The sequence below is a fragment of the Clarias gariepinus genome, chromosome 16 (assembly GCF_024256425.1).
Source record: "Clarias gariepinus isolate MV-2021 ecotype Netherlands chromosome 16, CGAR_prim_01v2, whole genome shotgun sequence".
Classification (NCBI taxonomy): Eukaryota; Metazoa; Chordata; class Actinopteri; order Siluriformes; family Clariidae; genus Clarias; species Clarias gariepinus.
Genome location: NC_071115.1, coordinates 19,656,500 through 19,671,776, shown reverse-complemented (window position 1 = coordinate 19,671,776; position 15,277 = coordinate 19,656,500). Strand labels below are relative to the sequence as shown.

At 40.2% G+C, this 15,277-nt stretch overlaps 1 protein-coding gene across 4 annotated transcripts in view; it reads right to left on the bottom strand.

The window, feature by feature from the left end:
- The window catches only part of cep112 (centrosomal protein 112), a 139,808-nt gene that overhangs the window by 3,681 nt on the left and 120,850 nt on the right, over positions 1 to 15,277 (bottom strand). For all 4 annotated transcript variants that reach the window (XM_053514003.1, XM_053514005.1, XM_053514006.1 and 1 more), the window contains 2 exons: positions 10,606 to 10,695; positions 3,845 to 3,946 (listed from right to left, as the gene is read on the bottom strand). In XM_053514003.1, coding sequence (XP_053369978.1) covers positions 3,845 to 3,946; positions 10,606 to 10,695 — 192 coding nt within the window. The remainder of the gene's footprint in view (positions 1 to 3,844; positions 3,947 to 10,605; positions 10,696 to 15,277) is intronic.

Sequence of the window (15,277 nt, the reverse complement as noted above, 5' to 3'; positions counted from 1 at the left end):
CGAGCGGGGAGCACACACGATCCTGCAGTATATCAGCTCTCTTTGACAGCATGGCATGGTCTCTCAGGAGTCTGTTTTCTCATGAACCTGACCTTTAAAGTGCAATTCTCCTCTTAACTTTGCCTGAACTTTAAACGAGTGCCTGGGATTATTCTGCCCAGGTCGTAGCTGTGATGAAAACGCTCGACAGAAGATATCACACAGGGTTTAGTGTTAAAGCATCTATGCATGTGCATGCTCTGTTTTATTTTCTATATAACGGATTAAAATTTTAGAAAAGTTGTTATGAAACTGAAGTTTCATAGTATTGAAATAAGCCAGTATTGTTGTATAGAATGTAGTAAAAAAAATCCAAACTTTTCACTGGTCCTATATATAAAAGGCATAGCGTGTTTATTTTTAAGCATCTTTCATAGGACAGATCTTTACTTAAACTGCATTATATTCAGTACAAGTCTGCATTTTTATACTTGTATTGTTACCAGTCAAACTGCTTGCTTTTCAAGGGGTTGCAAGACCACCAATATTTACCAGATGATCAGTAATAAAGATGTAGTCATATCTAGATATCTTTATTATAAATTCATTACATATAAAACTAAAAACTTCTCAACATTACAGGAAAGAATGTGTTAAGCTGTTCTTCAACTGACAGCCATATCCAAATAACAAGGCTTCAATGCTTTATAAGATTATGCTATTAAGGTAAATAAATCAGTTTAATAGATGTGCCTACACTATTTAAAGAGCATCTGAAAATGAGCATCTGAAAACTCTGATGTGCGCTGCAGAGCTGACTCTATAATAATATCAACCTATGGTTCTGAGACGTGGCTGTCACAACAGCATTAACTGTACCATAGTGCAAGAGTATTATTTTAAACTTTATTTAACTTTAAAAGACAACAAAAGAACAGTGGGAAGAACTAGCAGGAGTGAGCAAAATGACAGCAGATGGTAAAGGCCTATTAAACAAAGACTTTTCCCAGAGTAGTCTTGTGCAGTTGACTTCAGCTAATCTGAATAATTTTCATACTACCAAAGTACATTAAACTATTATTTTTTTATTTACTCTCTGCCCCGCTGCTGTTTATACTTCCCTAGCCTGCTCTTATCCCCACAGAGGCGACTACTTCACAGAACCATGGGGGATGAACACATCATGTGCAATACTTGGCATATTTAAATAATGATGTGAGGAGCCAAACATATTTGATCATAGAACATGATCAGAATGAAAAGTGAAAATTCCAGTCCGACAAATTTGGTGTTTTTCATAAGGGCCTCAACCTCCACCAGTAAAAAAAAAAAAAAAGGCTTTCTGTCCTCGACACAGATGCAGGCAGAGTGAAGGCCGGTGTAAGTAATAAGCATTTGGCCGGAGCCCTTGAAGCCAGTATTAATGTGGTTGCTGGGTATAATTGCGCATGAGAAAAGATGAATCAGGCCTAGCACTTCAAAGCCCCATGGCCAAATTAGATCCATGTCTACGGAAGAACTCGCACTACTTGTTAGCTTCCCCCCCCCAACACTCGTCCTCTGAGGAATCAAATAAACAAGAGACACTCCAGTTCAAAGCTAGTTGGGTTTTTGCCTCTCTGGAAAGAAACAGCTGAGAGTGAGCAATTGTGGCAGGGAGCACAAGATGATACTAGGATGTCAAACAAATGAAATAAATGTGATGACCTTTAAGCGTGATAATTAAAAGGAAAAACTGATGTAAAAGCACCAAAGAGAACTCATGAGATTAATCCAACCACGGGGACTGTGCCAGTCCCAAGTCTGGATAAATGCAGAGGGTTGTGTCAGGAAGGGCATCCAACGTAAAACATTTGCCAAATCAATGATGCGAAGAAGAACTGGGACACTGAAAGGACTGAAGAGAGTAGACAGGAGTACAGGGAGATGCTGAGTAAGGTGAAGGTAGAGGTGGCAAAGGCCAAACAAAGAGCATATGAGGACTTGTATGCTAGGCTAGACAGTAAGGTATGCTAGGCTGGCTAGTTAGGCTAGCTAGTTGGCAAGGCAGAGAGATAAAGATGGGAAGGATGTGCAGCAGGTTAGAGTGATTAAAGATAGAGATGGAAATGTACTGACAGATGCCAGGAGGGTGATGGGAAGATGGAAGGAGTACTTTAAGGAGTTGATGAATGAGGAAAACGAAAGAGAACAAAGAGTAGACGGGGTGACTGTTGTGGAACAGGAAGTAGCAAATAGTAGAAATGAGGTGAGAAGAGCGTTGAAGAGGATGAAGAGTGGAAAGGCTGTTGGTCCTGATGACATACCTGTGGAGGTATGGAAGTTCTTAGAAAAGGTGGCAGTAGAGTTTCTGACTAGTTTGTTCAACAAGATCTTGGAGAGTGAAAGGATTCCAGAGGGATGGAGGAGAAGTGTATTGGTGCCAATTTTTAAGAACAAGGGAGATGTGCAAAGCTGTGGCAATTATAGAGGTATAAAGCTAATGAGCCAGACAATGAAGCTGTGGGAAAGAGTAGTGGAAGCTAGGTTAAGGGCAGAGGTGAGCATTTGTGAGCAGCAATATGGTTTTATGCCTAGAAAGAGTACATCAGATGCAATATTTGCTTTGAGGATGCTGGCGGAGAAGTACAGAGAAGGTAACAGGGAGTTGCATTGTGTCTTTGTAGATGTAGAGAAAGCGTATGACAGAGTGCCAAGAGAGGAGCTGTGGTATTGTACGAGAAGGTCTGGAGTGGCAGAGAAGTATGTTAGAGTGGTGCAGGACATGTATGAGAGCTGTAAGACAGTGGTAAGATGTGCTGTAGGTGTGACAGAAGAGTTCAAGGTGGAGGTGGGTCTGCATCAAGAATCGGCTCTAAGCCCCTTTTTGTTTGCTCTGGTGATGAACAGGATGACAGATGAGGTAAGACAGGAGTCCCCATGGACTATGATGTTTGCAGATGACATTGTGCTTTGTAGCGAGAGCAGGCAACAGGTGGAGGAAAATTTGGAGAGGTGGAGGTATGCTCTGGAAAGCAGAGGAATGAAGGTTAGCCGCAGCAGGACAAAACATACATGTGTGTAAATGAGAGGGACACAAGAGGATCGGTGAGGCTACAGGAAGCAGAGGTAAAGAAGGTGCGGGATTTTAAGTACTTAGGGTCAACGGTCCAGAGCAACGGAGAGTGTTCAAAGGAGGGGAAGAGGCGGGTACAGGCAGGTTGGAATGGGTGGAGAAAAGTGTCAGGTGTGTTGTGTGATAAAAGAGTATCAGCGAGAATGAAAGGAAAGGTGTACAGGACAGTGGTGAGACCAGCAATGCTCTACGGCTTAGAGACAGTGACGCTGAAGAAAAGACAGGAGGCAGAGTTGGAGTTAGCAGAGCTGAAGATGTTGAGGTTCTCTTTGGGAGTGACAAGGATGGATAGGATTAAGAATGAGTTTATTAGAGGGACAACCCACATTAAATGTTTTGGAGATAAAGTCAGACAGGCCAGATTAAGGTGGTTTGGACATGTTCAGAGGAGAGATTGTAAATATATCGGTAGGAGGATGCTGAGGTTGGAGATTTATTGGAGAAAGAGGAGATTTATGGATGCAGTGAGAGAGGACATGAAGTTAGTTGGTGTGAGAGAAGAGGATGCAGAGGATAGGGTTAGATGGAGGCAAATGATTCGCTGTGGCGACCCCTGAAAGGGAACAGCCAAAAGACAAAGAAGAAGAACTCATGAGATTGAAAATTGGAAGGAGGAGAGGGAGAGTAAGACAACTTTTTATATATACTCATTTCATAGGTACATTATAAACCAAAGTATTACATATTAATGAGCATTAAAAGAAGAGTGAACTGTAACTGTTTGAAAAGATGCATGTGTCTGCTGCTTGCCTGTGACTTGAGAGAGGTGATGGTGTCCTCTAGCTCCTGTCTGAGCTCAGCAGGCATCAGGCCTTTAATCTTTAACTCGTACTCTTGGCGAATGCGTGTGATCTGTTGGGGTTGATGTAGAGAAAGTGTTAGATGTCCATAAGCTTCACATAAGCACCCCTGCTGGGTGGCAGCACAATGCGATAAAAAAACTTTCAACCTGCTGAGCTCTTCGTTGAAAAGGCCAGGCTGTATATGGCTACAACACTTAAACAGTTATGGTTTTTATATTACAGTTTACATATAGTTTGATTAAAAATGCACTCATTAATGACTAATAAATGATCTTTTTGATCAAACATTTGCTATGACACGGTGCAGTACAGAGAGAGTCCAGGATTCCAGGGAGAAGAACAAAAAGTTGATTTGCCTTTTTTGGGATATTAAAAATTCTGTATAATTACCAGCATGAGGACACAGAAAGAGAGAGAGAGAGAGAAAGAAACTTGGTGTGACATTTGTTCAAAATGCAAATTTAATCAGATCCATGGATGTTCTCCTTCACATCCTTCTAAGGAAATTGTGAATGCATGCATTCTTGTAAAACGCTGCTTGTAAAATGTTACTGAGAAAACGCCTTTAGTATGTAAGGGGGGAAACATCTGTGTGGGTTTGATTTAACAGAGTTCTGGATTTCTGTAATTAATCTTTCAGCATACAATGAGCAGACTGGAAGACACTTCAAAGAAGTAGTTTACAAATAGTCTTTTCTTGGTACCAGGTCAGTGTGGTGTAGAAGAGGCCTTGCCACATGGCCAGCACTCCTGCTTCTATCCTACTCAGTTTGGAGTTGTGACAAAAACCTACAAGATGATCAAGAAAGTAACATGAACCGCGCAAAACCAACAGTAATCCAGGGTCAAAAATTTAAAGGAGAGAAATTCAAGTCTGCACAAAAATATTTCTTAAGGTTTCCGTTTCATCTCCACGAACCGTTACCATGGCATCAAATTACCCCTAACATTCCATGTAGCAACCTCCAACTCAATCAGCCCTCAATCACCCCTCCGAATATATGTCCTGGAATCCAGTACAACTCGTCTTGCACAGCACACAGCGGATGAGGACTTGTAGGCTGTACTGGCAAGCCAGTGTATAATCAGCATCGACATTCTATGATTGTTTGCCTCCGAGTGTGGGAGGCAGAGGCATCAGGAGTAAGAGAACAGTAGGGTAAGAGAGCAGATCTGCTGGATGACTCTCAAGGAAAAGAGCCATGGAACTGCACAGAGTGTCTGGCTGCATGCCCATTGTGGACAGTTCTATTAGCTCAGGCTGTCTGGCCAGGGACTTGTCAGAAGCCATAGCAGAGAATGAAGTAACTTCCTTTTCAGCAGCTGTGTACAGAAAGCCACAGGTGGACAAGACTGCCAGAGCACACTAGCAGTGCTCTCCCGCTCCAGTAGAGTGAGTTGAGGTTTGTGCTCGAATAGTAAAAAATAAAGAAATCAGCATGAAGAGGCAGAAGAATCCCAGATAACCAAGCTCTCCTCACCCAGCAATAAATCATTAGAAACATATCTTTATTCTGGGCTATATATGGCTTTGGAATGTGATGTCATACAGGAGCAGCCGTGCTGTTAGAAACTATTGGGCAACCATAACTGTACTTTTATTCATTTTAATGAACATTTATACTTAAGGCTCAGTTTTTTTTTCTGAATAGTCTTGTGTCTTGTTCTATAAAGTCACAACACTGAAGTATGACGGAAACAGGAGTGCTGGCGCGGCCTAATCTACTACACGTTGGCCGGGGATCAAAATTTGTACGCTCCCTCTTTAATGTTTCTCACAGTGCACTCTTTGTTGACTAAATCATTAATAGCACTAAAGTCAGAACTACTGTATCAGTTAAAACACACTCAGGTCCAGGACAATTAAAAACTGATCAAGTATGAACACGTTTTTGTGAAAGCTATGCAGGAGTCTGCCTTGTCTGCCTTGTATTACCTTAAAGTGAATCTTTTGCATTTTTTACCCATATCAGGGTCGGCCACTTTAAGTTCAGATAGCTAGAAATAGGAATGTCACAATGTTTTTACAGTATTCAACTTTAACTTCATTAGGAAACATGGAGCTTAGTAAATGCATTTTAAAATGGCACACCTTGCAAACAACCAGCGTTTGCAGATATTATATCAGATGAATCCCTCCAAAGCAACACAGTCAAAGAATTCTCAAGCACAAGTGACAGGGTTAAAGCAAGGGTAAAAAGTAAACTTAAACAAGGAGTAGATGAAAACCAGATTATAGGTCCAAATCTTTAGACTTACTGCAACGAGAAAAAAGAAAAACAGACCAGACCAGGCTTTCATGGTCGTGACCTCAGGACCAAGACTTCTGTCAGACATCAAACGTTGGGCTCTTTGGATAATGTAAATCAATGGGAGGGCCAGACATTGATGGTGAACTTTAGTATGGAATGTCACTGACAAGGCTCTCAGTGAGCTCCCTATCCTCAAAAGATAACTATCCTGCATGCATAGAGGCCTTTCTCTGTTTCAGTGAATAGGAGGCAATGACAGCTCCTGACAAACACCAGGGACGGGGGTGGAAGTATGGCGAGGGTCACTTTGAGGACACCGGCTGATCAAACTACTCTTCAGGCTTTTGTGCATGTTGATGGGACAAATTAAATAGGCACTATATACCAAAATTTACAAACAGGACTGAACATTGCAAACTGTCCCTTTAAGAATCTCTTTAATTTTTTCTGTCCTTCTAGGAAACTTATTTGAATATAAAGAAAACAGGCAAATCTCCCACCAAAGAGTTCCCTGAAAAAACGGCACTATTTCATCTATATATATAGCCTTCAATTTGACTTTGTTTGGCACAGAGTGGCACACCAGGATTTTTGACAGCTGCCAACTGAAAAGAACAAGACCTCAGAACATACAAATAAAGTTTGTCAGGTCGTCAAGTGCTTGATGTATGTTAATGAAGTGAGGGAAGCTGGGTCGGTGCTGGTTTTAGAATTCACGTTATGCAACATGAGCGTGTTTGAGAAAAGAGGCATCAATACAGATGCAATAGGCTTATATTAAAACCAGCACAAGTCACAATTTTTGTCACATCTGGAAATAGAAGTTCAGTGGGAAAATGGATGCTACTGTTTTTTTTTTTTTTTTTAATAACACATAACTTTGCTATGAACAGTTTTTTTTTCATGCGAGTAATATATGGAGGAATGCACTATCAAAGGCAGTGCATCATGGCACCTATGAGGCAGATATGAGGCTTAGGAAGTGTTGGTTAATGGAATGCAGTTCTAAAACCAGATCCAGCTTTGGAATGAGCTGGCTAATACAAAGTGGCTGCATCCACTCAGTGGTGCTGTTGTATGCATCTCTGACAAGTCCAAATGATCTCAGGTGGGACTTAAGTACCAAAGGGAAAGTTCTGTCAAACATACTGATGTCAAACCAATCCAGTTTTACATCAAAATAACACACCAAATATATAAGGTCGGGGTAGCTCAGTGGATAAGGCATTGGACTACGGTTCGTAAGATCCCAGGTTCAAATCCCACAACCACCAAGTTGCCACTGTTGGGCCCTTGAGCAAGCCCTTAACCCTCAACTGCTCAGATGTATAATGAAATAAAAAAAAAAATGTAAGTCACTCTGGATAAGAGCGTCTGCCAAATGCCCCAATGTAAATGCAATGTAAATAAGGTGGCCCAAAAAGTCTGGATCTGTATGTATTTTTTTTAAAGAATCAATTACAGCAAGCACTGAAAATTTGTTCCAGAACTGATAATGTAACATGCAGCAATGATTTCCTCCTCCAGTACAACAAAAGGGTTCTGGGACAGATCCTACAGACTAGCTACTTCAGCAGTGCAAGATCTTATACATTTTATTTTATTTATTTTAAATAAAAAAAAAAAGAAAAATATCAAGTTCATATAATAAAAAAATACATTTGTATCCAGCCTGAATATAATAATATTCACTGCTTAGATAAAATAAGAAAAAACATCACCATTTCCAAAGTGTCCATTTAACCAATTTGGTGTGGGCATGGTCTAAACTGGATGGATTTTCACCTGCTATGCCCCAAAACATTAAACAATACTCAACAACTAAAAACTTTTTTAAACAAGCACTTCATCTTATGTTTAACCTATTCTTTTGTTTAAGCAAGCAGATTTCTTTGTCTTTCCCAAAACAAGAAACAGTTATTTATTTTTAACAGGCGTTTCCATTAAATAATATTTTATATCATTTTCTTAACATTTTTGGTTTGTTTAGAAGCCAGAAAGATCTTAAATGTTTGCTGGACATATTAAAATCTACTACACAGTAAGAATTATTATTACATTTTTTTTTTTTTACACAGACACTTTCTAATTATGTACAATGATTATTTATGAAAAATATATGGTTTTAGAAATATGGCTAGGTTAGGCCACTAGACCAAACTAAACTAAACTATATAAATAATTTTATAATACTTATAGGGATAATGGTGCCCTGAGAAATAAAGGCAGATACTTGTCCATTATGCAATATCATTAGGGAGGTGGGCCCCAAATTTATTCTTTAGCAAGACAAAGACCCCAAACATCCAGCAAATGTCATTAAAAACTATCTTCAGTGTAGAGAAAAACAATGAGTGCTGGAAGTGACCAGCAGAGCTGTGATCCTACCAGAATTGAGTCTGTCTGGGATTACAGAAGTATTTAAAGCAGGTTACATTCACAAAATGCAAAATGCACAAAATGCACTATCTGCAAGATTACCTGGAAGAATTGGCAGTCACACGAAATACTGATTTGATTTGACCACATTATTACCAAGCATTATTACCCCCCCCCCCCCCACACACACACACACCTGCATTAACTCCATCTATCTATCCATCCATCCACAAAATATTCATGAATTTATGTGAATGAAATGTCCCTGTGCAGACTGGCCAGGTTAAATGTATAATATCTGGCTTCAGTGCAAATTAGAAATGAGCATGCACCACTGCTAACTTCTTTCCCAGACAAAGAAATACGAAGAGGGATTTGTCAACTTTAACCTATATCGGAAAATTCTAAGACAGTTTCAGGCCTTTTTCTGTGTTTATTGAGTGAGGAATTCTTCTGCTAAAACCTGACAAATCAAAAGCTGTCTTTTTAACTTCACGTTTCATACTGCAAGATTCGACTCCTGATCTACACACATACACACACATGCAATCTGAAGCTTTCTGGCAACATACAAAAATAATATGAAACATCTTTGCCTCTTATTTATATATGGATTTGTATTAATTTAATGCATATCTGTTTAATGTAAATAACACCTTTATTCCCCTATATTCTAGAACAAAAAGGTAATAAGAATGGATGGGTTGTAAGTCAAAGGTTTACAAGTAAACATGAATGTGAAATATAAATTTTGCAAATGGAAAATTATTTAAAAATGGAATGCTATCGTCTGGAAAATTTGGGCTTCTTCAGCTTGAATCAAACCAAACCCATTAAGATGTTTACCCCACTCATCTATAGGAGGAGATAATGTAGAAGGTGGATTCGGTCACCTTGCACCATGTTTCATCAAACACTTCTCAGGCCTAATGTCTTTTATTCATCATAGCATGCTAGTCTGTGCAGCACTCCATGAGGCTGTTGATGACATTTTATGCCAAGCAGGCACAAAAGGTTCTGGAAGAGACTCTGTGGAAGAACATCTGTTTGAAGTCTTGGCAGTAAGATTGCTTTTTTTATGCTGTGGATAGTATTACAAAGACATGTCTTGGAAGATAAACTGGGACTGTAAGATGGAAAATAGAGAGTGGCCCCTTCTGCCTCTCTTTCCACACATATTTACGTGACTGAATACACACGCAGGCAGACGCACATGGAGTGTGTGCACGATAACCTGGGGAGGGATGGAGACTGGTATGCAGGTTTATGAGGTGGGAGTAGATGTGCTTTGCAGGCTTTCATTTTCTACGGAAGGCAGGAGAGTTCTTTCGAAGAAGAGGAGAGCCTCCCTTGTCGAGCATTAATACCAGTTCTGAATGTGCGCACAAACTCTGGCAGCTAGTGGTGTCAGAAAACAAAAAAAGGAAGCTGTTTCCAGCTAAGCTGACGGTTATTGCTAAAGGTCCCATTCTTCACACAACATGCAGATGCTATAAGGCAGTCTAACCAATTGAGGGATGACCCTAACTATCTAGTGTCTGGACTATGCTTGCTATAACTCTTCCTGAAAAAGTCAGTGATCTATTAGCGTTCCCTTAGATAAAAGGAATTTTTGGTGCTCCGTGGAGCAGGGAAGGTGCCAATTTTCTGCAGCTGCTCTGAAGTATGAGCCAGATTCTTGTTCAGCAGATGCTCTGGTGCTCTTTGTAAAGTCACAAAAAGTGCAAGGTAGCAAGATGCAGCAAGAGCAAAGAAAAAAAAGAGATGCTCTTTCAACAATATCAACAGATCTTCTAATCTAATAACAGGCTCATTTATTCTGTTCTTGCTGTGTGTTAAGGTCAAAGTGGCCCTGTTATTAACTGAGTGTTCTTCTGAAGCCAGGGCAGGCATTTTTGCCCTAGGGGTGCAGGCTCTTGAAGCTGGTTCCTCAGCAACGTGAGGAATGTACGTGAGTGCATATTAGTGACTTTAAGCAAGACCTCATCTGGCCCTGTAGGATTGAGTTGTGGGGGGTGGGTTTGGGAGTTCGACGCTTTGGGAGTCCTGGCGGCTTAAAAAAAAAAAAAACACGCACCTGTTCCTGGGTCTCCAGTTCCCGGCTCATCAGTTTCTTCTCTGCTGTGCGCAGCTGCCTCTGCAAGCTCTCCATCCGCTCCTGGAGAGCCTTCAGAAAGGGATGGAGAAAGTGTAAGAATGAAAGAAAAAAAGAGATAAAAAACAAACAAACAAACAAACAAACAAACAAACAAACAAAAAAACAGATGTGACTAAAATCAAGGAAAACATCAAAACATTATCCCTGTCAGAAAACTTCAATCTGGTTGGTAGTAATATACAGCGAATCTGTCACAAAATGGCACTGGGCGATAAGGATCTCCAGAGAAACACGCATGTCTGCCTTTCTTCTCAGCAACAAAAATCTGAAATGCATTTTAAGAAATATGACTCATTTTTTCTACTGTGAGGCCACATAACAGCAGAAGAGATCAAGGATTCTTCTCCAGCACTAACGCCTACAATCGACAGCAACAGAAAGAGAGAGCGTGGTTCCTGCCTGGTACACTGAACCAGATGTTTCCCGCGCACATCTGTACTCTTCGTTCTAGGGAAGCAATAACAGGCGGGTCCACATGGAGAGGGCCCTGTGCAGAAAGGGGCCTTGGGACGGATCAGTCTAGCATGCTTCTTGTCCACTCTGGAAAAGGGTTTTTAATTTACATTGATAAGTATCAGCTGGAAAAAATTTTTTTAATACTAATCCTAACAAAGAAATTGATTTATGTTAATAACAAAAATTGTTCAGAATACTACAAAAGTATGCCATTTAAAACATAGCTGTATTCTTTTCAGTCTGTCGCTGGCACACGGCTAATGCTCTCATACCATCTGTGTACAGCTGATTTGAAGAATGAATGCATCCCTTCTTGTACAGGTGCACAAGTACACAAGTGCTTTACTTTACTGAAAGTAGAGATCACCTAGGTAAAACATTACTCCAGTAAAAGTAGAAGTCTACATTTCTACTTGCATAAAGGAACAAAAATACTTGCCTTTAAATGTACCTGACTATCAGAAGTAAAAGTACTGTGATTTATTAAGGCTCTTACGTAAGACTATTATTTTCTTGATTACACTCTTGCTTAATCTACTCATTCAAAAGGCTCTTATGCCACTCGGGGCACAGATCTGTTAATATATGGTCATTTAATGAGTCTAACACTGATAAACATTATGATGAGCAATCAAAGCGCAGGTGAGTAATTTCTGTTAGCGAAATCTGAAAGGCTGTAAAAAACAGGCAAATTTTTCTTTAAATTTTTTTTTAAACTTAATATCTTTACACATTGCTATCAAGGTTTTCTCAAGAAAAAAAGTCTCCCTCTGTTGGATAAATATAAATGAATGTTGCACGTGTTTAATATTTATGAGGTATACAAAAACACAGGATTGTTTGATAGATTAAAAGCCCAGGGAAACCGAATTTGAAAAAATAATAATCTATGTTGGTTAAAGCAAAAACTATCAGTGTGTTGGTATTATCCAGCAAAACTAGTCCAAATATATTTTACTTACATGGCTTGCTAATAGAAATGGATAAAACTTTAAGTGATTCCTTGCTACAGCCTGTGTTGTCGTTGTTCTTGTTGTACTGGGTTGCTGTGTAGTAACACTGTGCTGGTTAAGAGACATCCATTACTTAGCTAAAGTAACTAGCCATGTAAACTGCAATGATGGATTAATTTAAAATGCATTCAAGACAGAAACAATTGCTGCTAAATTCAAATCAGCCAAAATAAGGCAAGTGCTGTATTCCAAATTGTCATTTAAAAAAAAAAAACTTATATAAACTGTATAAAATAATAACAGATGTGGAGTAGAAATTATAATATTTTACCTTGTAATGTAAAATAGTGAAGGAATAATAAAAAAGTTCCCCAAAATAATAAAGTAGTCCCCTTACTACCTTAGGTAAGATACATATACTTTAAAAACTGCATTTAAGTATGGCTACGAATTACATTTACTTTGTTACTGTCCACCTCTTACCAGCTAGTATAAGCTTGCTTAATGTAACCTGGAGTTATTACCCTGAATCATTATTTGTCTATATCTCTGTGGCTCGCAAATTTCTACCACTAACAGTTTTTCTTCTTTCTTTTCACATTGCTGTTTCCCATGAGCAGGGCAATATGCCTTTTTGATGGCAAGTTCCAGAAGTGTGATACAGTGTTGGTGTCGCACTGCTTCCTGGAAACCTGCTGGCAGTCATCAGTGAGAATCCTTTCATGTGGCTTTTCACTGGACTGATGAAGTGAGCCAGCTCAAGTTTGAGAGATGACAGAAGAATGGTTCTTTCCTTATCTTAAAGAAGGACATCATCCTCAGCCTGCAGAAACTTGACGTTTGAATGATTCACCTGCCATACATGTAGGTCATTTAAGTACTATTCAGAGCAACATGAGGTTCTTTACAGAATGTCAAGAGACATCAACAAGACTGACAGCAGCTTTTAAAATGGACTTAGCGCTCTTTGCTTGTTACAGACCCAGGTCTTATCTGGTTGTGTTGGATTCTGGTCAGCACCGACTAGTTCTGCACATTATTAACCACTAATACGAGCCTGTGTTTGCTTGGTGGTCATGGATACTGATTCCTCTTTCCCGAAACTTTCCAGACGGACCAAGGGAAAGGTGCTGCAGCCGTGCAGCTGTTGTTCTTCTCGGCGTGAACAGGGAATTTGCTATGGAGGATCTCTCCAAACAGGGTCCAGATGGCTAAGGCGATATGGTTTTTATCAGCCCGCCAGTGTGGGATCGATCTCAACAAGCAGCAAATGGGAAAGGTTCATTTTCCTGGAGGGGGTGTCTGTGTGTATATACTGTAGTTGAGAGAGAATAGGAGAAAAAAATGGACAAAGAGACAGAGAGGCTGTGGTTATGTGGAGTATTCTCACCTGTTTTCCAAAAGGTTGCTTTCTTTAACAAGTGTTTCTTCTGTGAAGACTAGTGCAACACACACACACAATATATAAATGAAGTACACCTGTACAGACCTGCAGGAATGCTAAGATGCAAGCGATGAGATTTAAAAGACTTCAGACACCCCCACTTGTATACGCGCACTCACGCAAGCATCCACCCACACCCACCCTAAACACCCGCCCAAGTAATGCTTACATACACCAACACACAAAAAGGTGAGATCTGAGTAGCCATTCCTGGGTGGTCCTTCTGTAAAGATAAGGCAAGTATGTTTCCCTCGGGTAAAAACAGAAGGAAAGAAAAAAAGGAAAGGGGGGTGGACTCTCAGGTCCCCTTTAAAGTGTAGTGCACGTTTTGTTAGCATCAGCTATCTCTTCATGTGGAATTTCTATTTGTAGCATGGCTTCTCTAAAATATGTCCTTTAGATCCCTTAATGACAACAAGATCCCTTAATGGCAATGAGTAAGGCTACTTCAAAACTATGGTAAATTCTCTCTCTCTCTCACACACACACACAAGAAAACTCAAATCCAGGCGTAGGCCTACTGTTGCTAGGCTCTTGTAATCAGGGTTGGGATGATTGTTAAAAGTAGAAGTAGATTTAATAGTGCCCCTTCCCACACCCACAACCTACACCCTTGCATGCACACATTAATGCGATTCTGTATATGAACTTCTCTAGATCTGTTCATCTGTTATACTGCGGTAGCAACAATGTCAAGCTGTTTTTTTTTTTTTGTTAAATAGTGATAGGATACTTGATGAAAGTATGCCACTTAAAGGTCAAATGTGAAGCCAGTTCAGTGCTATTCCATGCAGCTACTGCAACAACAGCTGTATGTCGCTAAAGACAGCTGCAATGTCTGATGTTTGCATTTGCCAAATGACAAAGGACGGGTGTAAGGAGTCTAAGAGCGTGAAAGAAAGAGAAAGAAACAGCAAAAGAGGTGGAGGGTGCTGGAAGAGATTTAAAGGTTTGCTTCGTCTCTCTCATAGCACAGCTGGATATAAAGGAGGGATTGGGTTTGTCTGTCTTTAAAGCTTTCTTTCTTCCTTCCCTCCTTGCTCTCTTTTTGTTTTGTTCTCTGCGGTGGCTCTGGTGCTGTGAAGGCCGCTTACATGCCTTGCCTTTCAAACAATAACAGTTCAATACCCCCCACCCCCACCCCCCTCTTCCCGGCTTCTCCCGCCAAGGCCTGTGCATGCCAGCATGTCCTTTAGAAATCCTTGAACAGACTTAAAACACAAAAGACAGTTTGTGGCAAAAGAGGGGGGGGGGGGGGTGTAGGAGCGTCCATGTACAGTGTGATATAATTAAAGCAGACCTGATGCTGTAAAGCTCTGCACCAGAAAAAAGAAGTACCAGAGGAAACTAATTTCTGGCTTCACTGTGCTATACTTGAGCCAGCATGTAGCACAGAACTCAGTTTAAAGAAGAGAGAGAGAACATTTTTTTGAATTAATAAGAGAAAGGACAAAAATGGGAAGGTGTGGTGGTTAGTACAAGTGTTAAGTGACTGTAGAAATGAACAAAACAGGCTGCACGGTGTGCTATTGTCCTACTAAAACAGAGGAAGAGAGTGACAAGAGGCTTTTTAAAGGGTTTTCTAAAGCAGGATGCTAGAATGTTTTTTTGTGCTGCTTCCTGTGAAGTTGGAAATGCAGACACATTTTTGTTGCTGGGAATCACCTTAAACGTTCATCGCTCAACGATTATCTTTTTCCCACACCCCCACATCACACATGGCAGACTTGTATCATTG